Source organism: Paroedura picta, chromosome 10 (assembly GCF_049243985.1).
Source record: "Paroedura picta isolate Pp20150507F chromosome 10, Ppicta_v3.0, whole genome shotgun sequence".
Classification (NCBI taxonomy): Eukaryota; Metazoa; Chordata; class Lepidosauria; order Squamata; family Gekkonidae; genus Paroedura; species Paroedura picta.
This window is the reverse complement of record NC_135378.1, coordinates 34,781,927-34,792,103: the sequence shown is the minus strand read 5'-3', so window position 1 is coordinate 34,792,103 and position 10,177 is coordinate 34,781,927. Positions and strand designations below refer to the sequence as shown.

Here is a 10,177-nt window from a genome sequence, read left to right as displayed (position 1 = left end):
TTAACATGATGCAGGGTTGCTGCATCATGTGTAAGGTTATATTTTAGTGATAGCATTCCTACTACTGCCTAGAAGCTTGAGAAAATGGTCAGTCATATCCATGGAAGAGTTGTCCAGGGGCACTGCAGGGTTTGGAGAGCACTAAGGAGTTCCTGGACTCTTACAAGATTATCCCCTAGCCATCACCCAAGATTTCAATTAGTATTTTCATTGCTAAGGTAACAAGCAACCAGAAATCTTGGCCAAACGATAAGAAAAGGAAGGACTATCACAAAGACCTGCCCATGAGGCTGGGAGTTCAATCCCATCAGCCGGCTCAAGGTTGACTCAGCCTTCCATCCTTCTGAGGTCGGTAAAATGAATACCCAGCTTTCTGCTGGGGGGTAAAGGTTAATGACTGGGAAAGGCACTGGCAAGGCCACCCTGTATTAAGTCTGCCATGAAAATGCTAGAGGGTGTCACCCCAAGGGTCAGACATGACCCAGTACTTGCACAGGGGATACCTTTACCTTATCACAAAGACCATCGCTTATGACTTGCAACATTGATTATGAAAAGTCCTGGAGATATGAGGAGGCAAGAAAGATTAACTATGGCAGCCATTTCAGTCCAAAGTAAAGTTACATGAGGGAATAACACCAATTTTGGTTACTAGGCCTCATCAGTGCCACACACTTAAACATCAAGCAGTCTGTGGAACTCAGTTTTTAAATAATCTCAAATCCCAGGCAGATTATTTCTCAGGTACCTTTGTCCAACCTGTGAAGGGCTTCAGGGGTCACAAGCAGTACTTTGAACTGGATGGATGGAAATCAGCACAGCTGGCATAACAGGGTCATTATGGTAAACCCAAGTTAAGGTTCTATGCACTGCATATTTAAGCATCTGAATGTTCAGGGAAATTTTCAAAGAGAGCTCTATGTAGAGTTTGTTCCAGTAATCTAGCATGGACGTTTCCAAGATATATGTGTCTTGTGACCAGGTGGTGAACAAGAATAAGCTAGCATAAACCACCCCTGAGTTCCTGGGCGCTAATGAAGTAACTTCTCAGAGATGACTAGGTAAGCCTCTAAGTCCTGAATCTACAACCATTGTTCCTTTTCTTTTTTCCCCTGGCATGCCAGGGGAGCCGTATGCAGCCAGCCAATTAGCAAAAATAAGCACATATTTCATGAAAGTCTTTGAAACACTTCAGGAAAGAGCTTTAAAACCTTTTAACACAAAACCACACTCTTGCTGATGTATACTTTATCATGGAAAGAAGAATATTCTCTTTATAGCTATTGCCACTGCCGATGGAGACAGGAGAGAGACAATATTTTTTTAACAGAAAAGCACAGCCAGGAAGAATTTCATTATTAGATAGATGAAAGAAATTTCACACAGAATGAATGAGTTTGCCATTTGGAAAACTACCCATGCAGCAATCCTGCCTGCAGACTCCTCAGGAGCAGGATGTCCATGGCAGGCTATCTTTGATATCTCTCTGTGCACTTGTGAGCTTTAAGAAAGGGAATTTCTTTTCAGCATCAGGACAGTGCCACTAAGTGTCCCCTCCCATCTCAGGGATGTTTGGACAAGGCATGACGTTGCCCAGCTGGGTTGGCTGAGCTTTGATCTAGTTTGATTTCAAGAACAAGCTGCTGGGGATCAAATCTACCTGGAAGTCCAATGTGCTGAACTGGAAGCCCTGTTCATTAATCCTCCAGGTAGGTGATGCTGAAGCATTATTCAAGAAACAGTCCCCTGCACATACTAAAAAGCATTCTGTGTTCAGAATTCAGATGCAGAAGACCTTTTATTGGCCTACAAAAAACCAGACCAACACATGGAGTAGCATTAATTGTTCTACAGTTGCGAGACCTCACAGCCAGCTGTAGAAACTCACCAACTGATTCAATTACTAGAGGTTTTTTTGTGAGTAAGAAAATGATCTTAGCCTCGTCATCAAATCCATGTCGTTTAGAAAGAAATGGGCTGATGAGCTGCCTACAAATAGTTATGAAGAGTGGATAACAGAAAAACATGTGCACATGCTGCCAGCTGGCTGCATGTGGAGGAGTAGGGAAGGAAACCTAGGGCCATTTCGCACGGCTTCAAAGTAGCAGGATGGTTGCAAATTGGAAACGCTACAAATTTGCCATAACCCACGACGTCGTACACAATCTGCAACAGTCCTGCAACCGACCCGCAAAAAGCGCTTCGTTGTAGCGCTTCTAGGGGAATCCAGAAAAGTGGATTCACCCTCCGGATAGCGATACACTCCTGCAACCAATCTGCAACAGTAGCGCCACAGACTTGTGCGTTACCATTGTTGCGGTTTCTTCAAAGTCCCTCCTCCCGAGCCTTTCCTCCTAACTTCCGGCGAACTGTCCGCCATCTTTTTTCTCCGAGCGAGCGGGGATCTACGAGGCAACGAGACAGCGACTGGCTTTCAAGCAAGATCACTTTCTGAAATTCTGCCCGGACACCACAATAGTTTTCCAAAAGCACAGTGGCACACACCGTCACGTTCCAAACATTTGCCCATAGCTTAAAACCCCGTCTACCTTAGGCCAGTACTAGCGGAGTCAACGTACGGGGATCATTTTTAAAAACTTTCCTCTGAGCGTGCCAACGAACGTTCGCCGCTCGCAGTCTCCTGTTTAGATTACTGGGGTTCAATAGATATGATTCGAGGTGATTTCATGAGGGGCGGTTTATGTGTAGTGGGTCTTTGTGTGGTTCCGGGTGCGTGGTTGTGCTTGGGTGCGGACAACCCCTTCCATCGGCGGCTAGACCTCCGGCAAGCGGAGTCGCCGTCCGCCGTTCATTTTAAAAAAACTTTCAGCTGAGCGTGCCAACGAACGTTCGCCGCTCGCATTCTCCAGTTTAGCTTAGAGGGGTTCAATAGAAATGATTCTAGCATGAGGGGCGGTTTATGTGTAGTGGGTCTTTGTGTGGTTCCGGGTGCGTGGTTGTGCTTGGGTGCGGACAACCCCTTCCATCGGCGGCTAGACCTCCGGCAAGCGGAGTCGCCGTCCGCCGTTCATTTTAAAAAACTGTCCGCTGAGCGTGACAACGAACGTTCGCCAGTTACATGTCATTGATTTATGCTTTGGTTGGTGAATATTATTGGGGAACTGTCGCGTACCACTGCAATTGCTCTCGGTTTTACACCGGCATGCGTTTTTGTAATGGCGGACATCTCACTAAAATGGCTCCCGCTGCATGTTCAAACTGCTCTTCCCGCGTGTGGATGAATCAGCGCATGCGAGAAGTCAAACAAAAGGCGCTAATCTGGCCATTAGGAGCAGATCCTGTTCCCGCGCGAGGAGTTTTGAACGTGACATGTGACCTAATGTGGCCAATGCGCGTGTCCCCTACTGTCCTCTACCAATCAGGAGCCGGCTAGTCCCTTTGTCTTTGTGTGCGGGAAGGTATATGATCCGTTGCACCCTGCACCTCGCACCACCATTTTGCTCAGCTACTAGCGAAAGCACCATGGAATCCTCTTCTCAAGCCTCGTCCGTCCCTGCAACCGGCCGTGGCCCAACTTGGAGGGACGCGGAGATCAGGGACCTGATCGCGATTTTCTCGGAGGAGAAAATCCAGGACGCCTTCCAGTCCTCTCACAGGAATAGGGAGGTCTTCGAACAAGTGGCCATAAAGATGCGTGCCCTGGGCCACAACAGGACCGGCCTTGAATGCCGGTCGAAGACCAAGACGATGCGGGCGGAGTACATGAGAGCCGTGAACCATAACAAGGGTTCCGGCAACGAAAAGGTCACCTGCCCCTACTTCGAGGAGCAGCGCCAGCTGTACGGAGACGGGGAAGGAGCCGGCAGGCCGAAGCGCGTCGGGAGGAGCCTTAAGGTGGTTCGGAAGCCGGCTGCCCCGGTCGAAGAACCACCCGCTGAGGAGGATCCCGGCGAGGGCACCTCGTCCAGCTTTCGGCCTCCACCCCCCGTCCAGCAACGACCAGCGGAATTGGTCACGGTGGACCTGATGGCCATCGCTCCTGGGGAGCCGGAGGAGGTTCCTGAGCAAACGCCCCTTGCCTCCGGTAAGTAATTTTCTTTTTATTTTATATTTTATTGTTTTTATATTGAGCAAATGTGTGTTCTGACGTTTGGGGATCGTTTTCTCGTGTGTTCGTTGCTACGCATAATATGATAGGATGTTTGTGGATTGCTTTGGGTGGCTTTTTTAAACGGTTGTGTTTAACCAACAACCCAAACAGTTTTGCAGCATTCCTCAGCCATAGGCCTTCTGCAGCGCTCTAGCCACTACTTAGGGACCTTGATGTGTGGTTCAGGTCGTGTGCTTGCTCCTTTTTCACTATTGTGTGCCTTGTGTTCGTTGCAACGCATGCTATGCTTGGATGTTTGTGGATTGCTTTGGGTGGCTTTTTAAAACGGTTGTGTTTAAACAACAACCCAAACAGTTTTGCTGCATGCCTCAGCCATAGGCCTTCTGCAGTGCTCTAGCCACTTCTTTGGGAGCTTGCTGTGTGGTTCCGGTTGTATGCTTGCTCCTTTTTCACTATTTTCTGCTCTTGTCCACAGAGACACAGATGCCTGGGACGGTGGTCCTAGAGTCCCCTGCAGCAGTAGCAGAGGACAGTGATTCTGGGGCGTCCACAAATGTTGGTAAGTATCAGTTGCAATAAGGGGGGGGGGGTTTAACTGCTTTGTGCTTTTCTGTTTGTGCAGGGCAGCAGCACTGCCAAGAGACAGAAGATAGTCCCTCGACGTTGCTGCTTTAGGGTTTGAAGCTTGCTTTGCCACACTTTGGTCCTAAATCATGTTCTTTTTTCCCTTTTTTCAGATTTCATACCCGGGACACAGGAGGAGGAGGAGCGTGGGGTGGCTGGACCTCCTGCCCTGCGCAGGCGGATACACATACAAGATGGTGAGCGTGCATGAACTGTTCCTTTCGAGCCATGGCTGCAGGACAATGTCTGTGTGCAATAACTGTGTGCTTCCTTTTCATTTTTGTGCTCCCCTGGCATTGTTCTGAGTCTTGGTTTAACATGTAACCAAGAAAGGCCACCATGGGCAAACAAACAATAACCGTGTGCTCCCCTGGCATTGTTCTGAGTCTTGGTTTAACAATATGTGACCAAGAAAGGCCACCATGTGCACCAGGGTGGGTTTTGACTGTCTCGTTGTTACTAACAGTTCTTTTTCTCTTTTTTTGCCAACAGAGGTCCTTTCTGAAGACGACGAGCCAGCTGGCTCACCACCCAGGGGCGCTCTCCCGGCTGAGGAGAGGCTGGCCAGGGAACGCGGCAGGCTGCGGCGCGTCTCCGTCCTCACTAGTGTGGGAGAAAGGATCCTGGAGCACTGCCAGGAGGAGTCCAGGCGTGCAGCTGCTGCAGACCAGGCGATGCTCTCCCTCGTGGCCCAGGAGGGCAAAAAATTCCGTGCCATCCTTAGAGATTCGAACAACTCACTACGCGAAAGCGTGGAGGAAGTTCGAATGATAAGGAGGCTGATGGAGAGGGCGGTCGCGGTTATGGAGGCGGCCCCCCCTCCTCAGATTACAGTGAACGTCCCCCCCCAACCCACACCCCCCCCACTACCTCCAGCACCCCCCACCCCCCCCACCACCTCCAGCACCCACCCCACCCACCCCCTCTCAGAATGCCGCGACCCAAACGAGAAGGAGGACTGTTCTCGGGAAGAGAGTCGTTAAACCCGCGGACAAGTTCTCCCCCTCCTAGTTTGGGCCATTTTGTCTGTTTATCTGTGTTTGCTGTTGTCTGTTCAATAAAGTTTATGTTTTTGACTCTGTCTCTGTGTACCCTCTCTAGTGATTGTGCCAATTCTGGCACCGTTGTGTGGGTAGGAGGTGGGAGGGTGTTTTAAAGGTTAAAGGTGTTTTAGGAGTTTGGGGTGAAAGGTGTGCGAGTGTAAGGAGTCACACTGGAGTCTTTTTCAGGAAATTTACAACATTTTATTTTCAGAAACAGTTCAACAGGGGAAAAAAACAAGGGAATGTAACTTGGACCCCCCCACCACCACCACCACCCTCCAAGAAAGCCAACTTTTTTTTAACAAATTCAAATATTTAACAGGGATAGAAAAATGGGCAAAGTAACTGGGAACCCCCCCAACACCCCCCACCCCAAAACACAAAAAGAAAACAAAACTTAGGTCCCACCGCTCCCCTCCCCAGCCCCTTCCAGCTCCCTCACTCTCCTGCACAACCGTCCCATGGTCCCCCGCACTTTGCGGCGGAAGAGGTCTTCGTCCTCCTTCTTCTTAACTGTGTGGGGAGGGAGAAAAAGTACACATTAGTGCCAGACATATTTTCCAATTTTTTTAGTTTACATGCATACACTTTTTGGTGGCCGTAGCCACAGTGTGAGAAGAGTTGGGCAGTGGGGAACATAACCTACGTTCTTCCGCCTCCCTCTGCTGCCTTTGCTGCTCTAACTCCCCTTTCAGCTCTGCCACTTCAGCCTCTAAGGCAGCCACCCTGGCCTCCATGGCACGCAGCCTTGCCTCCATAGTTTCTGCTATAGAAATCAAACAAAGAATTTAATAGCACTTAAAATGGAGGCATCACAGCAGGCTCCCATATTGCTCCATGGGGGAACACACACATGGGTCTCCCGCACAGACATAAAACTCTCACCTGCAGCCTGTCCCGAGGTGGAAGGTCCCTCTTCCTCCCCCTCCTCAAGCTCAGGTGCTTTTGCCATCTTGGATGGTGATTGTGTGGCTGGGCAAAGAAAAAGAGAAATCATAATTAAAAGCACACAAACCAGAGATGAAACACAGCTGGTAGACACACCACAGTTAGAGTCAAAGCGCATAACCAAAGTGGTTCTACACAGTACTGGCGGGCTAAGTCAGAGGGGGTTGACAGCATCTAAGTACTTTCTCGAATTTCATTGGGGACAGTAGGGGAAAGAGGCAGCTAGTCATGCCATGCATGTTTAAGGGCAAAACACAACGAGGGCAGCACTTACCCATATGCCTCCTCATTTCCAGGGGGGGCTTCCCAGCCTTCTCCCATATTTTCACCATCTGGTCGTGGAAGACCGTCCTCCCGCTTGGCTGCGGGACCCCCCCCCCCCCACTGCTCCAGACTGTTGAGGAAGTCCAGCTTCACTCGCTTAAATTTTGTCCGGACCTGCTCCCAGGTCCGGACATAGCCCCTCTCCCTCAGCTTTGATGCCAACACCAGGTAAGCACCCTTGGTGTGGCAGTGGGTGCTGGCCATAAGGCGGCCAACACTTTTAGATTGGAGCACTAGCTCCAGAAGTGCCTCAGCCTCGGCGCGCTGCCAGAAGGAGCCCTTCCATGGCTTCGGCATCTTCGGAATGACGGTTAGGGAACGAACGTGCGTTGCTCCGATCGACCACCCCTATTTTAAATGTATCAAAGCTGCCCACCAATAAAATTATTCCTTGGAACATAAGTGGATTGATCCTCCGGCTTGACAGGGGTCGCCAATACTTCCTGGCTACCCGCCTCCCCGAACTTTCCCCGTTCAGCGCTTCCGTATTGTGTGTGTCAATTTCAGTGGGGAGTTAGCATTTAGGGCTGTCAAAGTGCTTTTCTACCAGAGAATCCCCGTTTTTTTGCAGGCAAAGTACACAAACCGCACAAGACAAGGTTAAACAAAGAACACCAAACTTTATTCAACAACAGAGTGGGAAAAACAATTAAACACGCCTCCTGTTTCTGTAGATGTGGGTGGCTATGGCGTCCCGAACCTTGCACCCCTCAGCATAGATCCTTTTTCTCCTTGCTTCAGGGATGTCTTGAGTGTCCTCAAGGACCACAGGATCAGGTTCATCCACAGGGAAGGGGATGTTATGTCCCTTGTCCTCGCATATGTTGTGCAAAATGACACACGCGATGATCAGCGGAGTCACATTGTCTATATGCACATGGAGTCGGGACATCAGGCAACGGAACCGGGACTTCAGACGTCCAAAGGCACGCTCCACTACATTCCTTGCCCGGGAGTGACTGAGGTTGTAGTGGCTCTGCACGTCTGTCCTTGGCCGCTTGTAGGGAGTCATGAGCCAGCGTCGTAATGGGTAGGCTCCGTCACCGAGCACCAACGCCGGCACACGCACGCCCTCAATGGTGGCGGTGGGGTTTCCTGGAACAAAGACCCCTTCGTCCATGGGTTTCCTGAGGTTGGATTCCCTGAAAACAAGGGCATCATGCCTCCTGCCACTCCACCCCACCTCGGCATCGATAAACCGTCCGGAGAAGTCCACAGTTCCTTGCAGGAGAACAGAACAAAAGTCCTTCCTGTTCCCGTACTCCTTTATGCTTCCCCCGGGGGCACGGATAGGGATGTGGCTTCCATCGACGGCCGCAAAACAATGCGGGAATCCAAGCCTGGCAAACCCGTCCATACTCTGGAATAAGGGAAAGAAAAGAATATGAGCCATGGCATGTCAGCGTGGGGTGTATCGCGTCTTCGTTGCTGACCTGTCAAACAAGAAAAAAAATTTAAAGGGCAAAGGGGATCGAATGACACTCACCGCTCCAAGCCGGTCTCCGAGGCACACGACTTTGCTGAACAATTCCGCCTCCATGGCGAGGCAGAACTCCTTAAGGATATCGCCAACCGTAGTGACTCCGAGTCCGAATTGCTGGGCTACTGTCCGGAAGTACTGAGGGGTTGCCAAGTACCACAATGCGACCGCTACCCTTTTTTCCACTGGCACGGGGCGCCGCATGCCAGTGACTTGCCTCTCCATGCGTCCACGTAGAGCCTCCACGAGTTCAAAAAATGTCCCCCTAGACATTCTAAAGTTGGCAATCCAGTGGTCATCATCCCAGCGAGCCCACACAAAATTTTCCCACCAGTCAGAGGATCTTTCGTCCGCCCAGAACCGGGGGGGGAACCGGACCTCTGCCAGAGCTTGCCAGTGCCTCTTTGCCGCCATGGTTGCCTGTTGAGAACGTCTTGTGCTGCTGGTCATCGGTCTGGCAATACGTTCTCGGTATTCCTCTGAAGCAGCCCTCCTATGCTGCACAGTGGTGCGGATACGCTGGACCAACGCAATCATCCGAGCCAACAATTGAACAATAATCCTCTCCATTTCAACGTTAACCTGTGCTGCGGGCAGTAGGCTACGCAAACAAAGAGAGGCCGACCGCGTGTCTGCCCAGGTGCATATAAGCAGGTAACCTGTGGGCGTGTACTGTGGGCGGGGATTAACCTTTCAAACATATCAATGCATCAACCTCTGGTTCATAGAAAACAATAGAAAACACGTTCCAAGGGCGCCAATGATTTGACGATAACGCGTTGCTACGGGTTTCCCAAGGTTTTTTTAAAAAAAAGGGGACCCCGACAAGTCCGGCTTTAGGGTCGAGGTCAAAGGTGTGCCCGCAGTTTGATTGACGGGCACGGGAGGCCAGAAGCGCTAAAAAGGGACCTCCTTTGTAGCGAAAAGACGGAGAACCGGAAGCCTGTGGGTTACGAAAGTGACGAGAAGTGAAAGTGCTAAATTCCGCAAAAACCGCAGCTGTGCGTTACGGGCACAGCTAGTTACATTTCGCTAGTTGAAGTAGCGATTTCGCTAACAGCAACCAAATAGCAACTTTGAGCTCTGTGCGAAATGGCCCCTAGTTCTCCAGATTAGAGGCCACCTCTCTTAACCACTACTCCAAGCTGGCTCTTTATGTTCAGATGACAAAAGATAATCTCCCAAATTTATCTATAGACGTGTTAACAAGTACTGCTTTTCTGAAGTACTCTTTCACATGCATCCTCTCACGGCCATTCCCCACATATTGGTCAAAGCATTTTCAATGCACTTTAGAAGTCAATTTTCTTGTTCCATACTGTGCTATGAATTTACTGTGCTAATCAGTGCTGAGAATTTACAGAAGTCCTGTAAGGTAAACCAGTACACTTTTCCTTTGTATTTAAATAAATGGCAGCAGAAGATGGTAGCTTGTCAAAGTCACCCCATCTTTCAGTTTATTTTGAACCACTTTTCACCTTTGATAACAGGAGAGTGTCCCTTGGTTTGACACAGAAAGAAAGCTGATCCATTGCTTAAGTTCCACTTCACTTAAGCATCACACTTCTGCACAAGGATGAATCTCACTCCAGCAGCATAGCCTTGATTTACCATTAGCCACGTTTTTCTCTTCTGCCTGGCAATCTGACAAGGTCCTTCCTAAGTTTCCCCTAGAAAACTGACTAG

General features: G+C 49.8%; 1 protein-coding gene across 1 annotated transcript; it reads left to right on the top strand.

Annotated features, from left to right (window-relative positions):
• Nucleotides 1-3,893: 3,893 nt before the first annotated feature.
• LOC143820029 (uncharacterized) lies at nt 3,894-5,859 on the top strand. The gene is made up of 5 exons (XM_077302396.1): nt 3,894-4,045; nt 4,548-4,631; nt 4,810-4,893; nt 5,189-5,571; nt 5,833-5,859. Exons 1-5 carry the CDS (start codon nt 3,988-3,990, stop codon nt 5,857-5,859), a joined length of 636 nt encoding a protein of 211 aa, XP_077158511.1. The 5' UTR covers nt 3,894-3,987.
• The last annotated feature ends 4,318 nt before the right edge of the window (nt 5,860-10,177 follow it).

Excerpts from the sequence above, each read along its gene's own strand:
- LOC143820029 (XM_077302396.1), top strand. The coding sequence starts at position 3,988 with ATGGCCATCGCTCCTGGGGAGCCGGAGGAGGTTCCTGAGCAAACGCCC. Across the intron at positions 4,894-5,188 it reads GCGGATACACATACAAGATG|AGGTCCTTTCTGAAGACGAC; the intron begins GTGAGCGTGCAT and ends TTTTGCCAACAG. Across the intron at positions 5,572-5,832 it reads CACCCCCCCCACTACCTCCA|GAGGTGGGAGGGTGTTTTAA; the intron begins GCACCCCCCACC and ends TTGTGTGGGTAG.